Here is a 17,710-nt window from a genome sequence, read left to right as displayed (position 1 = left end):
GCCGAAAGGGCCCATGTTTTCGCAAGGAGAAGTCAGACCAAGGAAGAATTTGGAAACAACACATCCCCTCCTCCAACCCCACTTACTTTAGAATTTGAACTTACCCTGATTTACTCTTCTTCTGAACTTCTTTCTTGTCTTACGTCCCTTCCGCACACGCAAAATAATGCATTTTCAAACCACTTTCACAACTGTTTGCAAGTGGATTTTGCCATTCCCCACAGCTTCAAAGAGCACTGAAAGCAGTTTGAAAGTGCATTATTCTGCTTGTGCAGAATGAGCCTTAGTTATTGCCCATTTTTGATCCTGACCTTTCCGTCCTCCTTCTTGAACTTGATCCTTGCTAGACTGTGATACTCAACTGTAGCCCTATTTGACTGCAGGCTAAGTCTCTCTGGATTCTACAACATGACCTCCTGTGAATTCAGTCTTTACTGAACCCTCACAAGTGTGCATTAATAATGTTAAATGCTGAATTTCACACAGGGTTAGGGTTACATCAATGACTCTAGGGTGCAAAACATCTTGTGTGAAGCATCCCTCGAAGTCTTTCTCATTTGTAGATTTCCTTTTCCTTTGGCAAATTCCGCACCCACGCAACCTCCATCCCCGGCAATGGAAGCGTTAAAAGTCAGCAAATCGTGCAAGTAGGAGGCTGACCTAGCAGCAACCAAGGCGAAGCTAGGAATAGAAAAATGTTAACGTGAGCGTGTGTGGGAAAAGCCACCGGCTGACAGATCAGGCTGTGGGTGGCACTCAGCAGATGGCACCTCTTGGGTGATGCTGGAAAATGTGAATAATCAAGAAGAGGCGGCAAGGGCAAGCTAAAGCCATTGTTGCGGTCCCATTGTACTTCGACCTCCTACCTGGGACTGGTAGCAAAAGAAAAGGGTTTGGGTCATCAGCAACTGCTAGGCTGAATCTTATTTTTCCTGACATTTCCATGTGGTTTTCCAGCATTGTGCTGCATTTTATTTTCACCTCCTCCTTCTGTTGCTGGGCTGGACTCCTCTGCCTTGGAATCTAACAGCCTTCAAGGATGTACACTGAACTAATTTCTTTCCCCTCGTGCCCTCTGGTCACCGTGGCTGTCGGAAGGTGGAGTATTTAATTTGCTCCGACGGCCTTTCCTTCCTAGACTTTTTTCTCCTGTTAGAGCCCTGAATGTCCTTGGAGACCCCAGTTCCCCAGAAGGCAAAATCTTTGCCCTGTGCTTTGAACCTTTTCTGACTTCCTCAGCATTTTTTTCCCACCCACCTCTCCCCTTGAGGGTACACGGTGCTAACAAGCATCCAGACATTCCCTCGGGACTGCTGCCATTTCTATAATTCATGCCTGCCTTTGTTGTCTGCTGATAAAGCAGGTAATACCTTCCAGCAGCACGTAAGGACCCTGTTGCTATGAGAAGAGAGCTGGCTGTATCCGGGAGACTTTACTTCCCCTTAGGCAACTAAAGGGTCCCAGGTGGCTCCTAATACCTTTGCTAGGGATACATGCCAAGAAACTGTTGCACTGAATCACAGTTCGTGAAGAAGAAGAGGTGATTTTTATACCCTGCTTTTCTCTGCAATAAGGAATCTCAGGCCGTTTCCGCACGGCCACGGTGCCGTGCAGACCCAACCCCCCTGGGACCGTTCGCACGAACGATCCCAGAAACTACCGGGACGACGGCGTTGCGCTGCGCCATCGACTAATCGACTTACCGTCCCTGCGACTATCCGGCGTGTCGCCGAGGCCAGGGGACACCCCTCCCTGCCCTGTGCGACTGCTCCAGAGTTGCAGGGCAGGGTAGGCATGTCCCCAGGCCTCGGTGACGCGCCAGACCGTCGCAGGGATGGTAAGTCAATTGGGACTGGTGGGAGGGATGGTGCCTTCCAGCTGCTGCCATTCGCATGGCAGCGGATGGAAGCCACTGTTTCCCAACTTTATCCCAACTACAACCCATTACACATTTGCTGTGAGAAGGAGCCTAAGTGACACAGCATAGGGAGCAGCAGTGGCGTAGTAGGTTAAGAGCAGGTGCATTCTAATCTGGAGGAACCGGGTTTTATTCCCCGCTCTGCCACCTGAGCTGTGGAGGCTTATCTGGGAAATTCAGATTAACTTGTACACTCTAACACACGCCAGCTGGGCTAGACACAATTCTTCTGAGCTCTCTCAGCTCCACCTACTTCACAGGGTGTTTGTTATGGGGGCGTAGGGAAAGAAGTTTGTAAGCCCCTTTGAGTCTCCTACAGGAGAGAAAGGGGGATTATAAATCCAAACTCTTCTTGCTCTTGCTCTTGCTCTTGCTCTTCTTCTTCTTCTTCTTCTTCTTCTTCTTCTTCTTCTTCTTCTTCTTCTTCTTCTTCTTCTTCTTCTTCTTCTTCTTCTTCTTCTTCTTCTTTCTTCTTCTTCTTTCTTCTTCTTCTTCTTCTTCTTGAAAAAATCTCAAGTGAGCCTATAAGGTGTAGTGGTTAGACGTAGTGGATTCTTTTCTGGAGAACTGGGTTTGAATCCCACTCCTCCACATGAGCGGCGGACTCTAATCCAACGAACAGGGTTTGTTTCCCCCACTCCCCGCTCTCTGCAGGGGAAAGGAAGAGAAGGCGTTTGTAAGCTGCTTTGAGACTCCTTACGGTTGAGAAAAGTGGGGTAAAAAAACAAACTTTTATTCCCTTTCAAGTTCAGTTTCTGGCAGCTACATGTAAAAAAATCTCAGATATCAGATATGGGGAAGGGGAAAAGAACTTTTAAGTGAGATCCCAGAGAGGTACTGCCAGCCAGTAAAGGCAGACATGTCAAGCTAGATGTAACTTTGCTCTGCAGGGGGCTCTCAAGAAGCTCAATTCTTACCTGGCAGAATTTACACTGTTGGACTGAGGCATTTTTTTTTTCTCCCCAGCCATTTTCTGCTTCTATATGTTGAATTGCTCTAGGAGATTAATGCATTTTTAAAAGCAGTTTCACAGGAAAAAGCAAGGTGGGGCACAGTTCTTTTCTCTCCCTACTCATCTGTGCTGTCCAACATACCCTCAAGGGGAATCCATTGCTGGGAATGGCATGGGGGTGTGCCAGCAGATTTGCCCTCCCTGGGGCACTTGCCCTGACGGAGGGGTGGATCCGCCAGGGGCCAGCCATCGTGGTCCTCCGCAGTGGTGGAATGTCACACTGAATGCCATGCCAGTGTCCCTGTGACAGGAGTCCAGAGGCCTGACTGGAAGAGAAGCTGACACTTGTTGGCTTCTATCTGGCTGCTTCCCATGCCACCATAAAACTCTCTTGGAAATGGCAAGGAGGCATGGGCAAGGTGCTGCAACCGGGTACTGGGCCTCTTGGATGGGATTGCCCACCACTATCCAGTTTTAACAGCTATGTCAGCTGTCATCAGACTTCTTTGGCCCTTAGTGGTGAAAAGCAGATTGACATTAGAAGACCCAGGTTTTTCTGACCCCCTGCTGGGTTAAAGACCAATGACTTATTCAGGGATGGGTTGATTTGGCTGATCTTCCAAGCAACATCTCTTCCCTTCCTCTAGCTACTTGCTGGTTGTTATTTTGTTGATTTTCTAAGCGAAATCTCTTCCCTTCTCCCAGCTACTAGCTGGCTGTTGTTATTTCTGTGCATACTGATAGCATGAAATGAAGAAATATTTGCAGAGCTTTCATAGGTCTGTGTTTATCCAGATCCACCTTGATGTCCATTAGAAGTGTGCATAATGAAATTGTCAAGCTGAAAATATACAAAAAATGGCTGGTTGGGGCCAGCATGTTGATTTCCCAGGATGGTAATACAAATGCAGAGTTGTTGGTATAACAATTCATTGGTATAATGAAACCCAAGCTACTTGCTGTTTTTTTCTGTTTTTGACTTTGAATTCTTATTTATTTTTATCTTTATTTTATTAAATTGGCACCCCACCCTTTTCTGGCACAAGTCAGGCTCAGGGTGGCTAGCAATAAACATAATATACAATTGGTTCTGATGGGTTTTGTTCCTAATGTTTCGCCTGCATCTGTGACTGGCATCTTCAGAGGTGTATCATAGAGGGAAGTCTGTTACACGCTGTGTCCAGAGAGAAGGAAATGTTTGGGGTATATATTGTTCAGGTCCCAGGGTGGGGAACCAATCAGTAAGTGTTTGGGTGGAACTTGTTATGCAAAGATGTAGTTGATAGTATTGTATTGTGGGTGGGGCGTATCAGTCCATAAGAACATAAGAACGTAAGAACATAAGAACAAGCCAGCTGGATCAGACCAGAGTCCATCTAGTCTAGCTCTGCTACTCGCAGTGGCCCACCAGGTGCCTTTGGGAGCTCACATGCAGGATGGGAAAGCAATGGCCTTCTGCGGCTGTTGCTCCCGATCACCTGGTCTGTTAAGGGAGTGATTCACATTTTCATGCCCTGCAGCAGCAGTAGTATTGGTGAATGCCAAATCCTGTGTTTAGGTGGATTCCTCTGAAGATGCCAGCCATAGATGCAGGCGAAACATTAGGAACAAGATCCACCAGACCACGGCCACACAGCCCGGAAAACCCACCAGAACCAGTTGAATCCGGCCGTGAAAGCCTTCGACAATACATAATATACAATGATCAACAAATTAAGGAATAGCCATAAACACACACATTCTCAGACGTTATAAAAACCTTTAAAAGATTGAAATTAGCTAGAATGGCACCCTGATGATGATTCCGTCATTATGCTAAGTTAAAAATAGGTGGAATTATTCTTTAATAGAGTTTAATTTGTCCAGGGGGAGTAACAGTGGAAGCTCTATGAAAAAGACAGAATCTGTCAATCTTTTTCCTTCTTTCTTTCTTAACAAAAAATACTTTTCTTAAGTCCATTATAGGAAACAAACAACTAAAAATATGCCCAAAACAAGAAAACCAGAGGGAAAACGAAGGGTTCCCAATTTCTTTTGCACCAAACATAAGCACAGTTAAAAATTACCACTTGCTCCCCAGTTACAATTATAGAATTACAATTCAGTTAAACTCATACTCATTGTTACTAATTCAGTAGGATTCACACATGTATTTATTTATTTATATCCTGCTTTATCCCCATAGGGCTCAGGGTGGGTTTCTCTATTTTGTCCATTTTCTTATTCTCCCAGTTTGCAGATCCACAGACCATCCGTTCATTTTTTTCTGTTTTGAGCAAAAAGTCTACTGGGGTTTCCATCTATCAGTAAATTTAGGTAAGTTGTTTTCGCAAAGAAGTGACCATAGTCATCTCAGCCAATTCCAGTATCTTCACAAAGCATTCTTCTATTTCTCAGAGAGTGGTGGAGTCTCCTTCTTTGGAGGTCTCATTCTTTGGAGGTTTTTAAACAAAGGCTGGAACAGCATATGTCGGGAGTGCTTTGATTGTGTGTTCCTTCATTGCAGCGGGTTGGACTTGATGGTCCTTGGGGTCTCTTCCAACTCTATGATTCTATGATTCTATAGGTGTATTCTACGGGGGTATTCTCTGTTGACCACAGTCTTCACTTGCCCGTGCTTGATGTTATCCAGCTGTAAAATGCTCAGATATTTATAAGTTGCCTCTTGGTTGCACTTGATGAGTTGGTCATCAGGTATTTCTATGCCATCACTCTTAGACATCTTGCCCCTCTTTATTACCTCTCTTTATAATAATAATAATAATAATAATAATAATAATAATAATAATAATAATAATAATAATAATAATAATAATAATAATTATTATTATTATTATTATTATTATACACATAACAACACAGCACAAGTGTCTGGAATTCATCTCTGAATATCGAGTCCTTCCCAAGGACCTAGGATATTAGAGGTATTTGCGTAGAATGTGTGCAGTTCCTAGAAGTGCTGTTTTCTGCAGCATGTGGACTGATGTTCTGTCCAAGTTTAGGCTTTCCAGATGTTTTTCAAGATTTCTTGGGATTCCTCCTAGAGCACCAACTACTAGTGGGATTACTGTTGTTCTTTTCTGCCACAATCGTTCAACTTCAATTTGTAGGTCCTTGTATTTTGTGATCTTTTCCAGCTCTTTGTCCTCTACCCTGCTGTCAACTGGCACAGCAACATCTATGATCCAAACATGTTTTTTCTCTATCACTGTTATGTCTGGGGTGTTGTGTGCCAGGTGTCTGTCTGTTTGTATTCTAAAGTCCCAGAGTATTTTTGCTTCTTCATTTTCTGTGGTCTTCTCTGTCTTGGGCTCGTACCAGGTCTTGCTACAGGGCAGGCCGTACTTTTTGCAAAGGTTCCAGTGCACCATTGCTGCTAGCCTATTGTGGCGGTCAAGATAGTCAGTTTGGGCTATTTTCTTACAACAGCAGATGATGTGCTCCGGTTTCATCACCCTCTTTGCAGAGACGGCACTTTGGGTCATTGTAAGACTTTTCGATTCGTGTCTTTATTGCATTTGTCCGTAATGCTTGCTCCTGGGCAGCAAAATCAGGCCTTCAGTTTCCTTCTTTAGAGTTCCCCTTCTGAGCCACTCCCATGTTTTCTTGCTGTCAACCTTCCCTTCAATGTTCTTAAAGTACTGCCCATGGAGTGGCTTGTTTAGCCACTGCTCCTTTCGTGTTTTAAACTGTTGGACTCTATACTCTTTTGATTCTTTGGCTTTCAGCATCTCAGCCTTGTGGACTTCTTTCAATGCTGGCTCTTGACTTTCTTGGATGTATTCTTTCAGGCCTCTTTTTTTCTTCCTCTACTGATTGCTTGATGTGGAGCAGTCCTCTTCCTCCTTCTGACCTTGCTAGGTAGAGTCTGTCTACATCACTTCTTGGATGCAGTGCTCGATTGATGGTCATAATTTTCCTTGTTTTTTCTGTCCAGGATGTCCAATTGAGCTTGTGTCCAGTCAATTATGCCAGCAGTGTAGCGTACTACAGGCACCGCCCAAGTATTAATTGCCTTTATTGTATTTCCTCCATTTAACTTTGATTTCAAAATTTTTCTTACCCTTCTAAGATATTCCTTCCTAAATTAGCGCCTTTGACTTCTGCATGCTTAATGTTCTCTGCTTGCAGTTATCCCCAAGTATTTGTAGCTTTCTATTCACTGAGTAAAGCTCTTTATTTCTATGTCATTTTGGCATATTCACGCACCTTCGCAAGTATGTTGCAGAGATTTACCTTTACTGGAGTTCCCAAAGTTGCACACTTGTCCAAGTCCAAAATCCATTGCAATGTCAGTGCTAAAGACTCTCACTGTGTTCAGTAGTGACTCAATCTCTGCTTTTGATTTTCCATAGAGCTTTAGGTCATCCATGTATAGAAGGTGTGAAATTTTTGGTGAGTTTCTTGCTGTCTGATATCCGTTTTCTTCAGAATTATAGAGAGCGGAATCATAGCAATGATGAAGAGTAGTGGGGACAGGGAGTCTCCTTGGAATATTCCCCTTCGGATGTTGATTTCCCTATTCCTGCTCCATTGACTATTAATTCTGTTTTCCAAGTGTGCATTGCATTCTTGACCAATTTCTTGATGTTTTCACTGACTCCAATTATCTCCAGGCAATGAAGTATCCAACTGTGTGGCAGTGAATCGAATGCTTTCCTGTAATCAATCCAAGCTACATCCAAGTTGGTTTTCCTTCTTTTGCAATTCTCAAGGATCATTTTATCTATGAGCAGTTGATCTTTTGTTCCCCTACTGTTTCGTTTGTTTCCTTTTTTTTTGTTCTGGGGCAGCAAGTTCTTTCCTTCCAGGTGGTCTTGTATTGCATCAGCTAATATGCCAGTAAAAAGCTTAAAGGTTGTTGGTAGGCAAGTGATTGGCCTGTAATTGCTAGGGATTGCTCCCTTTTCTTGGTCTTTCATTATCAGAAGCGTTTTCCCTGTTGTCATCCATTCTTCAATTTGGCCTGTTTGCAGCACCTGATTCAACTGTTGGGCAATTCTTTCATGCAAGTTGGTCAGTTTCTTCAGCCAGAATCCATGTAGTTCATCACTGCCTGGGGCAGTCCAGTTCTTCACCTTTTTTGCTCGTTTTCCAACCATTTTAGTTGTTATTACCAGGTTGTCCATGTTGTTGCTGCTCAGTTCAGCCTCCACATCTTTGGCCCAACTTGCATTTTGGTTGTAGTTCTTTGGGCTGTCCCAAATGTTTCTCCAGAACTCAATCGTTTGTTCTCTGTCTGGCTCTCCTGTGTTTCGTTTCACATCTCCACTTAACACTCTGGTAGAATCGTTTCTGGTTGGAGTAGAAAAGTTGATTCTGCTTGAATTGAGCAACCCTTGCTCCGAATCTTGCAATCTTCTTTGAAACTGCCACCATCTGTTGTTTGACCACCTCTATTGCCTCATTGAGTTTCCTCTTGTCCAGGTGGTACCTCTTAACTAGGTCTGCCTTGATTTTCTCATTTTCAGCTTCTTCTCCTTCATGCTTTTCAGTTTGCTGGCATCCGATCGTAGTTTGCTGATTTTTCTTCCCAGTCTGATTTTCCACTTTGGAGTACCTATTTTCGGCCTTCTTTCTGGGTGATGAATCTTTACCCCTAGCTCTTTAGTAATCACTACTGCAGTGCTGTACATAAGCTGGTTTGTTTCATGCAGTGACATTGTTTGGATTCCAGCAATGACCTTGTTTGCATCCTTCAGGGAATTGAGCAGATCCTTCCTTGGAACAATCTTCAATGGTGGCAATCTTGTACGTTCATTTGTATTGCTCATGTGTTCTAGGATCTTCTGCATCAGTTCTTGCTTTTTTGTCAATTGGGAACTTTGGGTTGTTTGGGTTGGCTCCTTTGGAGGTGTGATGATTGTTGTTTCTTCCTCCTCTTTCTCCTCTGTCTCTTGCAGTCCTTGAATTGTTGCCAATTTTGTTGAATTTCTTTGAGTGTTCCTTGGTATGTTTTCAATACCACTGTCTTGTGCTTTCTGCTGGATTTCTGCTAGCTCTAGTGCACTAAAAACTTTGTTTCTTTCAATATATCTTCTTTGATCAGCAAGTCTTTGCTCAGTAATTTCTGTGTCTGGGTGAAGTTCTTTCCAGACTTGGTACATTCGTTTGAGGTATCCTCTTTTTGATGGGTTTGATTTGTAGTAGCAAGCCATAATTTCTCTATTCTCTGCACACGAATATTTTCGACGTTTGTTCAGTACTTCCAGTAGTCCTGCAGTCTTCAGCCCTGGTTGCTCAGCTGAAGATCCTGAGTCCTGTAGCCCATTTTCCGCCAAGTGCCCAGGTACTCCAGCACTAGACGCGGTCCTTGTTGACCCGGGCGACGACCGATCTGGTATAAAGTTTCTTTTTCTTGTCTTCACCATGGTTTTGGGTTTTGGGCACATTTAGTCTGGCTCCTCATCAGAGGCCTCTCTGGTTTGGGTGGCCCTCCAGCACAGCCCTCTGACTCATTGGAGCACACAAGCCCCACCACCACACCAAGGTAGTGCCCTTTGGGGGGATTATTATTATTATTATTATTATTATTATTATTATTATTATTATTATTATTATTATTATTATTATTATTATTATTATACACATAACAACACAGCACAAGTGTCTGGAATTCATCTCTGAATATCGAGTCCTTCCCAAGGACCTAGGATATTAGAGGTATTTGCGTAGAATATGTGCAGTTCCTAGAAGGGCTGCTTTCTGCAGCATGTGGACTGATGTTCTGTCCAAGTTTAGGCTTTCCAGATGTTTTTCAAGATTTCTTGGGATTCCTCCTAGAGCACCGACTACTAGTGGGATTACTGTTCTTTTTTGCCACAATCATTCAACTTCAATATGTAGGTCCTTGTATTTTGTGATCTTTTCCAGCTCTTTGTCCTCTACCCTGCTGTCAACTGGCACAGCAACATCTATGATCCAAACATGTTTTTTCTCTATCACTGTTATGTCTGGGGCGTTATGTGCCAGGTGTCTGTCTGTCTGTATTCTAAAGTCCCAGAGTATTTCTGCTTCTTCATTTTCTGTGGTCTTCTCTGGCTTGTGCTCGTACCAGGTCTTGCTACAAAGCAGACCGTACTTTTTGCAAAGGTTTCAGTGCACCATTGCTGCCAGCCTATTGTGACGTTTGAGATAGTCAATTTGGGCTATTTTCTTCCAACAGCAGATGATGTGCTCCACGGTTTCATCACCCTCTTTGCAGAGACAGCACTTTGGCTCATTGTAGGACTTTTCAATTCGTGTCTTTATTGCATTTGTCCATAATGCTTGCTCCTGGGCAGCAAAAATCAGGCCTTCAGTTTCCTTCAGTGCCTTATTTTCAATAAAAGTGATGCATTGGAGATAACATTAAAATAGAAGCAGTGGAGAGGAGTAGCAGTGGAGAAGAGGAGTGGGACAGAAAGCACTAGGCTTCTGAGAGGTGGGGCTTGCTGACAGGTGGGGCTTGCTATTAGCTTTGCTGCTCAGTCTCTGGAAGCAGTAGAGAAAAGTAGCGGTGGAGAAGAGGAGTGGGACAGAAAGTGCTAGGTGAGCTCTGGTTTTCTTTCTTGATGCACTCACCTGTTGTCCATTTGTGTTTGGTTTCCATTGCCATTATCAACTAATGTATAACTGAAATCAAATATGGGATATGGAATATAAGGTACAATGTATAGTGATTTCTTATACGGAGTCAAACCGTCTAGTTCACGACTGTCTATTCTGATATTTAGAGATGAAATGTGAACCAGGTTACCAGTTATCTCAAGTTTTGGCCTCTCTGAGAAACTTTGATTAGTTGACTGTATAGTAGACTCTGTAAAATAAGGGTAATCTTTGACTGGTTTCTGTAAAGACCAGTGAAAATGTGGAGCGAGTGTGACCCGCCCCATATTTGAGAGGTAGGGAGCAGGTCATGTATTTATGTATTTGTTTGGGTTGTTTAGAGTTCAAGTAGAGATGTACATTTGATTTCATCTGGTGGATTTCAGTGGAACATCCCCCTCATCTCATATGAGTTTCATCAGCTATACCACCATCATCTTCTTCTGCATTGTGGAAGGAAAGAGATGAGGAGGGAGAGAAAGTGGTGGGAGAGAATGAGGAAAAGATGTGTTGAAAGTGAAAAATGCAATCCATATTGCATAATAGGATAAAAAATGGCCCCAGGAACAGAATATATTGAGGATTACTGGTCCATTCAAACTATGCTACTCATTATCATTGGATGGCAATACTGGAATAGATGTTATTATGGTATGGATCAACAAGCAATGCAATCAAGCCTTCCTTGTGTAACTCTATCATGTGGAATACCAGTGGAATGTTGTATCACCTTCAAGGTGTTAGTCTTGACCTTTAAGGCCCTTTGTAGCCTGGGTCCTTCATACCTTAGGGACCGTCTCTCCTCTTATATCCCCACCCGACCTCTGTATTCTGCAGAGACAAATCTGTTGGCGATCCCTGGCCTCTCTATAGAGCAGCTGGCCTCAATCCAGGCCAGGACTTTCACTGCCTTGGCCCCGCCTGGTGGAATACTCTACCTCTGAGCCAGCAATCAGGGCCCTGCTGGACCTAGAGCAGTTCCACAGGGCCTGCAAAACAGAGTTGTTCCGTCGGGTTTTTGGGGAGGTTGGTCGCTGATGTGCTGTCCCCTGTATGCCTTAATAACTGACTATTGTCATCATTGCCCAGTCTCCTCCCAGGAGAGAAGAAGACTGCATCTGTCACAGGTTGCCATCTCTCATGTTCAGTTGTTTGGGTTGACTGCTAATGTTTTAATTGCTCATTGATATATATTGAAGTTTAAGATATTTTAAGGTAATTATTTTTGTACACCGCCCAGAACCCTTCAGGGGTGGGCGATATAACAAGTCAATGAATGTATGTATGTATGTATGTATGTATGTATGTATGTATGTATGTATGTATGTATGTATGTATGAATGAATGAATGAATGAATGAATGAATGAATGAATGACCTGTATGTGCATTTCCTTGTAACATCTGGCTGGTCATTACTGGTAAGGATGGATCTTTGAAATGCTTTGCCTTGGTAGCTCTTAAGTAGTGTTTAGTTATGCTGATGATATGAGGTTCCTTTCACACTGAGAGCAGAGCTGATGTGCAGAGTATGGATCAATTCATAACGAAATTCTGTCTTCTGTTTGCCTTTCCCTTCTTCACTTTCCTCCCTACCTTTCCAACCTTTTAGGTTTATCCCTGGAAACTCACCTGTGTGTGTTTTGTAGGAGGGGGTGTTAAAAATAGTTCCCCATTTCCCTCCATTAACCCTTTCTCAGTGGTCTGTCTGTTTTGTTTGGACTCAGAACTTCACCTATGTTGTGTTCCTGTGTTGTCACTCAGGGAGTTTGCCCGTTGGAAGGTGAGGAACACAGCCATCGAGCGGAGGGACCTGCTCCGCAACCCTGTCCCCCTGATGCCCGAGTTCCAGAGGAGCATACGCCTGCTGGGCAGGAGGCCCACGACACAGCAGTTCATTGAAACCATCATCAAAAAGTACGGCACACACATACTCATCTCTGCCACTTTGGGAGGTAGGTGGCAGCAGGGTTTCTTCTCTCTTTTTTCGCAAGGATTTGGGGCACTGCACACTGTATTATTCCAGTGCTCTGGAATTGTTTTGGCAGCATATCAGAGGCAAATGGCTTTCCCTTGTAACCCCTTCATATGCCCCATACAACTGACTTGGACTGATGTTATAGAATGTTCACAAATATTCAGAGAAAGCTAAGGTGAAAAGAGCTTTGTCCTGTTCCAGTTCTCAGACATTCTGTACTAGAGAGGCTAAAATGCTTTGTTGCATGTGAATAAGCACCCCTAACTGTGTGCTCCTTGTAACTGATTGTAATGGAATAGCCACACATGCTCCACCTGATCTGAAAGGCACTGAAAGCATCAGACTGCTGGCAAGTAGGTTATCTGAAAGAAGCAAAAGTCCAGTTTGATTTTAAACATTCTCACCCATATTGTAAAGAAATTGGAGGAGGGGTGGATTGGAGGGGATGAAGAAGGAAGGCTAAGGGTTATGTAGCTAATTGGGAAGAGGGGTAAAGAGCTTACGTAGTTGAAGTAGAAGAGGTTGATAAGTGAGGGCTTCAGAGATGGATGCTCAAGAGCTAGACAAAAGAAGAAGAAGAAAAAGAAGAGTTGGATTTATATCTCCCCTTTCTTTCCTGTAAAGAAACTCAAACGGGCTGACAATCCCCTTTCCCTTTCCCACTCACAATAAACACCCTGTGAGGTAGGTGGGGCTGAGAGAGCTCAAAAGAACTGTGGCTAGCCCAAGGTCACCCAGCTGGCGTGTGTTGGAGTGCACAGGCTAATCTGAATTCCCCAGATAAGCCTCCACAGCTCAAGAGGCAGAGCAGGGAATCCTGGGCAGCTCAAGCGGCAGAGCAGGGAAGCTCAATCCTGGGCAGCTCAAGCGGCAGAGCAGGGAATCCTGGGCAGCAAAAATCAGGCCTTCAGTTTCCTTCAGTGCCTTATTTTCAATAAAAGTGATGCATTGGAGATAACACCTGCACTTAACTGCTATGCCACTGCTGAGCCAGGAAGTTAAAGGAGAGGAAAGAAAAAAAAATAAGGTTTGAGATGGAATCTATATTCCTTAGAGACAAGGGCATCTTCATGCTAAGATGCAGTGAACCTCTAAATATCAGTTGTTTTGGAAAAGAACAGATGGAGGCTTTGGTCTGCTTGTAGGCCTTCCTTAGGACATAGAGGTGGGTTGTTGTTTTTCATTTTGCAACATATTTATCCAGTTTGAAAGTGGCTTACCAGTAATTATCATGGCTTCCTTTAGAGAACTCTGGAATATGTGAGATGGCATAACTTTGGGAAATTGCTGGAGAACAATAGTTCCTACACAGACTTACGGTGTTCAGGCTCTTGGATGAGACCCATGGGAAACACTGATTGAAAACTGTAATGCAGCATGGCATGGCCACATGGTTCTTGTTACAAAGGCTGGCTGTGCAACTGCCTGGATAGAGACTTTTGGATTTCAGGAAATTTTGTTCCCAATATTGTTCCAAGACAAAAGAGAATGCCAGAGTGGAGAAGACTGAGGGGGATGATGGACTGATCATCTGACTTGATATAAATCAGCTTCGTAAGGTCACAGATGTGCCATTTGGAGATGGACAGTTGCAGAAGACCTCTTTGCATGCAGGAAGTCCCAGAATCATCCCCCATAATCTCTAATGAAGTTCGTCAGGTGTTGGAAAGGAACTTTACTTGCCTTGGACTCAAAGGAGCTGCTGCTTGTCAAAGTAGACAGTACTAAGTGAAATGGTTTCCTATGTTATTAGAGAGGACACATAGCTAATTGGTAAAGCACATGCTTTGCACACAGGAGATCCTAGAGTCAGTCGAAGAAGAAGAAGAGGAGGAGGAGGAGGAGGAGGAGGAGGAGGAGGAGGAGTTTAGATGTATACCTTCCTTTCTGACCTGTAGAGAGTCTCAAGGTGGCTCACAAACTCCTTTACTCTTCCTCTCCCCAAAAAAGGCACCTTGTGAGATTGATGGGGCTGAGAGAGATCTGAAGAACTATGACTAGCCCAAGGTCACCTAGCAGGCTTCATGTGTAGGAGCAGGAAAACAAATCCAGTTCACCAGATAAGACTCCACCGCTCATGTGGAAAAGTGGGGAATCAAACCCGGTTCTCCAGATTAGAGTCCACCTGCTCTTAACCACTGCACCACATTGGCTCTTAGGCAGATTGCGACCCAACAACAGTGCTACAAAGCCAAGTGGACAGTACTGAGCTTGATGGATCAGTGGTCTACTTGGTGGCGTTGTCCGTTTGCTTTCTTTCTTTTTTTCTTCATTTACCTGCTGGCTGGGGATTAGGACAACTCTGAGCATGGGCAGAGATCTTGCCAATAAGCCCCCCGTTGAAAGTCCCTCCTTGCATTTCCCTTGCAGAGGAAGGCAGTTGCCAGGCAAGCTTGAACCAAAATAACACTTTACAGCTGAAATCTTGATTTCCCATTCCGTTGGAAACAGCCAGAGAAACAAACATTTGCTTCCTGATCCCCACCAGACTGCCTTCTCTCCAGCCTCCCTAGAAGTGCCAAATAACACAGACCTTTTGACAGTGAAATATGTTTTTAATTTTGCCCAGGCATGACGGTGAATTATTCACAGTGGCTTGTTCCTACTCTTGTTTTTACAACACGGTGCCTTAAAATATGCACAGGCTTGTAACGAGAGCTGGCGATGGACAGCGGGGCTAAGCGTTCCATCAGCCCCCAGCGTCAAATGCTAGGGGAGGGGAAAACTCTGGGGAGCAATGCGAGGGGGTTGAAAGATTCGTCTTGACGGCAATAAAGGGGAAGATGATGCAAAGAGACCCTCTTGGGAGCATGCATTGTTCATGAGCAGGAGTATTTTCCCGTTTGGAGACTACCGTCTCCTCTCCGCCCAGGATGCACAACCCATCATCCCGCGGCAGTTCACAGCTTTCCTCTCTCGTTGCAACCATGCAAAAATGACTTCCCCCAGAGGGCTCAGAAATCAAAGCGCTGTAAGGCACGTCAGGAAGGGCTTCCTTGGCGCAGCTATGTTCTCAAAGGTCTTGGAGCACCTTCCTTATGAGGAGAGGCTGCAGCGTTTGGGACTCTTTAGTTTGGAGAGGAGACGTCTGAGGGGGGATAGGATTGAAGTCTATAAAATTATGCATGAGATAGAAAATGTTGACAGAGAGACATTTTTCTCTCTTTCTCACAGTACTAGAACCAGGGGGCATTCATTGAAATGCTGGGGGGAAGAATTAGGACTAATGAAAGGAAACATTTTTTTTCACACAACGTGTGATTGGTGTTTGGAATATGCTGCCACAGGAGGTGGTGATGGCCACTAACCTGGATAGCTTTAAAAAGGGCTTGGACAGATTTATGGGGGAGAAGTCGATCTATGGCTACCAATCTTGATCCTCCTTGATCTCAGATTTGCAAATGCCTTAACAGTCCAGGTGACCGGGAGCAGCAGCAGCAGCAGAAGGCCCTTGCTTTCACATCCTGCACATGAGCTCCCAAAGGCACCTGTTGGGCCACTGTGAGTAGCAGAATGCTGGACTAGATGGACTCTGATCTGATCCAGCAGGCTCTTTCTTATCTCCTTATGTTCTTATGGATGCCTTGCCCCTGCCTGGTTTGGAAGATTTCATGGCAAGTCAGCAAATCATGCATCATGTCTTCGGGCAGGGAATGGCAAACCATTTCTGAACATCTCCTATTTTGAAAACCCTCTGGAACTACCATCAGTTGCCAGCAACAGAGCCCTTTGGGGACGGGGCGGTATAAAAGCCTAAAGGAAGGAAGGAAGGACGGAAGGACGGAAGGACGGAAGGACGGAAGGACGAAAGGACGGACGGACGGACGGACGGACAGACAGACAGACGGACAGACAGACAGACAGACAGACAATAAACAGGCTCTTTTAGGAAGTCTGCTCTAGAAGAAATCTCATTGGACCAAAGAATGACAAGGAGTTTCTGCTTTCCTGCTATTGTCTCCGGCACTCTTGCAAATAAACACTTGTCAGGAACCTGGGAAACGTGGCCTAAGGGATGGTGCTGTTGGTCTCACTCAGCTGAACTCAGAGAAAGCTGGACCAGAAGTGATAATACACAACTCTCCCGATATAGCATATAGATGAACAAAGGACTCTGAGTCAGTCAGGCAAATCCAGCAAGGGAGCAACTGTCAGGGCAGGACTGAGCTCCTTTTGAGGACTCCCTGATTCCCACATCTGATGCTTCAGGGCTCAGCACCAGCATCTGATCTCTTGTGCCCCGAATCACTCAAAATATTTGGCCTGAGGAATTGCCTCCATGACTCAGACAAATGTTCTCTCCCTCTCTTAAAAAGGGCTTGGACAGATTTGTGGAGGAGAAGTCGATTTATGGCTACCAATCTTGATCCTCTTTAATCTGAGATTGCAAATGCCTTAGCAGACCAGGTGCTCGGGAGCAGCAGCCGCAGAAGGCCATTGCTTTCACATCCTGCATGTGAGCTCCCAAAGGCACCTGGTGGGCCACTGCGAGTAGCAGAGAGCTGGACTAGATGGACTCTGGTCTGATCCAGCTGGCTTGTTCTTATGTTCTTATGTTCTCTTCAGTATCTTCCAAGGAGTGGCCAGCTCTGCAGTGGCGTACTGCCCATGAGGAGAGGGGAGTCAAATGACCCCGGGTAGAACAGCGGGGGGATCCAAAATTGCCCCCACCCCATTCCTCCCCTGTGCCAACCCAGCTCAGCAGGGGAGGCATCTAAAGATGGAGCCAGCCTGCTGCCAGGAGCTGGCCTGCTGCCAAGGCGCCTATCCGAGTTGCCTCCTTCCCTCCCCAGGCTGTCGGGAGTGGGGCTCGGGGGTGGGGGTGGCTTAGATGGGCACTGTGGTGGCAGGGCCAGCTCCTGTTCCACCCACTGTGGTGCCCTGCCCCCCGCCTCCCTGCAGGCCAGCTTCTGCTATCTCCAGGGCCTCAGGAGGGCAGCAGAAAGGCATGGGGGCAGATCAGAGGAGTGGCTCGGACAGGTGCTGTCCAAGCTGCCTCCACCCCAATCCCCGCCATTAAAAGTGGGGGGGGGGGCAGGGCAGGGCACCCAGAGCAGGTGTTGTCCCCGGGTGCCATTTCCCCCCGATTCGCCTCTTCAGCTCTGAGTTGGAAACTCATGGAGATTTGGGACCAGATTTTGCAGAGGGTGGAGTTCGAGGAGAGGAGGAATCTCAATGCCTTAGTCTCCCCAGAGGAGCTGATTGCTGAAGTCAATTTGCAGTAGGCAAAAAGTGCAAGGGAAATAATTCAGCTGTCCCTCTCCACCAGCCTGTAAA

General features: G+C 45.2%; 1 protein-coding gene across 1 annotated transcript in view; it reads left to right on the top strand.

Moving 5' to 3' along the window:
- Positions 1-17,710, top strand: part of BRINP1 (BMP/retinoic acid inducible neural specific 1) — a 113,671-nt gene that overhangs the window by 60,582 nt on the left and 35,379 nt on the right. The window contains exon 2 of the mRNA XM_048512839.1: positions 12,220-12,410. Coding sequence (XP_048368796.1) covers positions 12,220-12,410 — 191 coding nt within the window. The remainder of the gene's footprint in view (positions 1-12,219; positions 12,411-17,710) is intronic.

This window comes from Sphaerodactylus townsendi, linkage group LG12 (genome assembly GCF_021028975.2).
Source record: "Sphaerodactylus townsendi isolate TG3544 linkage group LG12, MPM_Stown_v2.3, whole genome shotgun sequence".
Classification (NCBI taxonomy): domain Eukaryota; kingdom Metazoa; phylum Chordata; class Lepidosauria; order Squamata; family Sphaerodactylidae; genus Sphaerodactylus; species Sphaerodactylus townsendi.
Note: the sequence above shows the minus strand (reverse complement) of the source record. Positions and strands in the feature narration are given on the sequence as shown.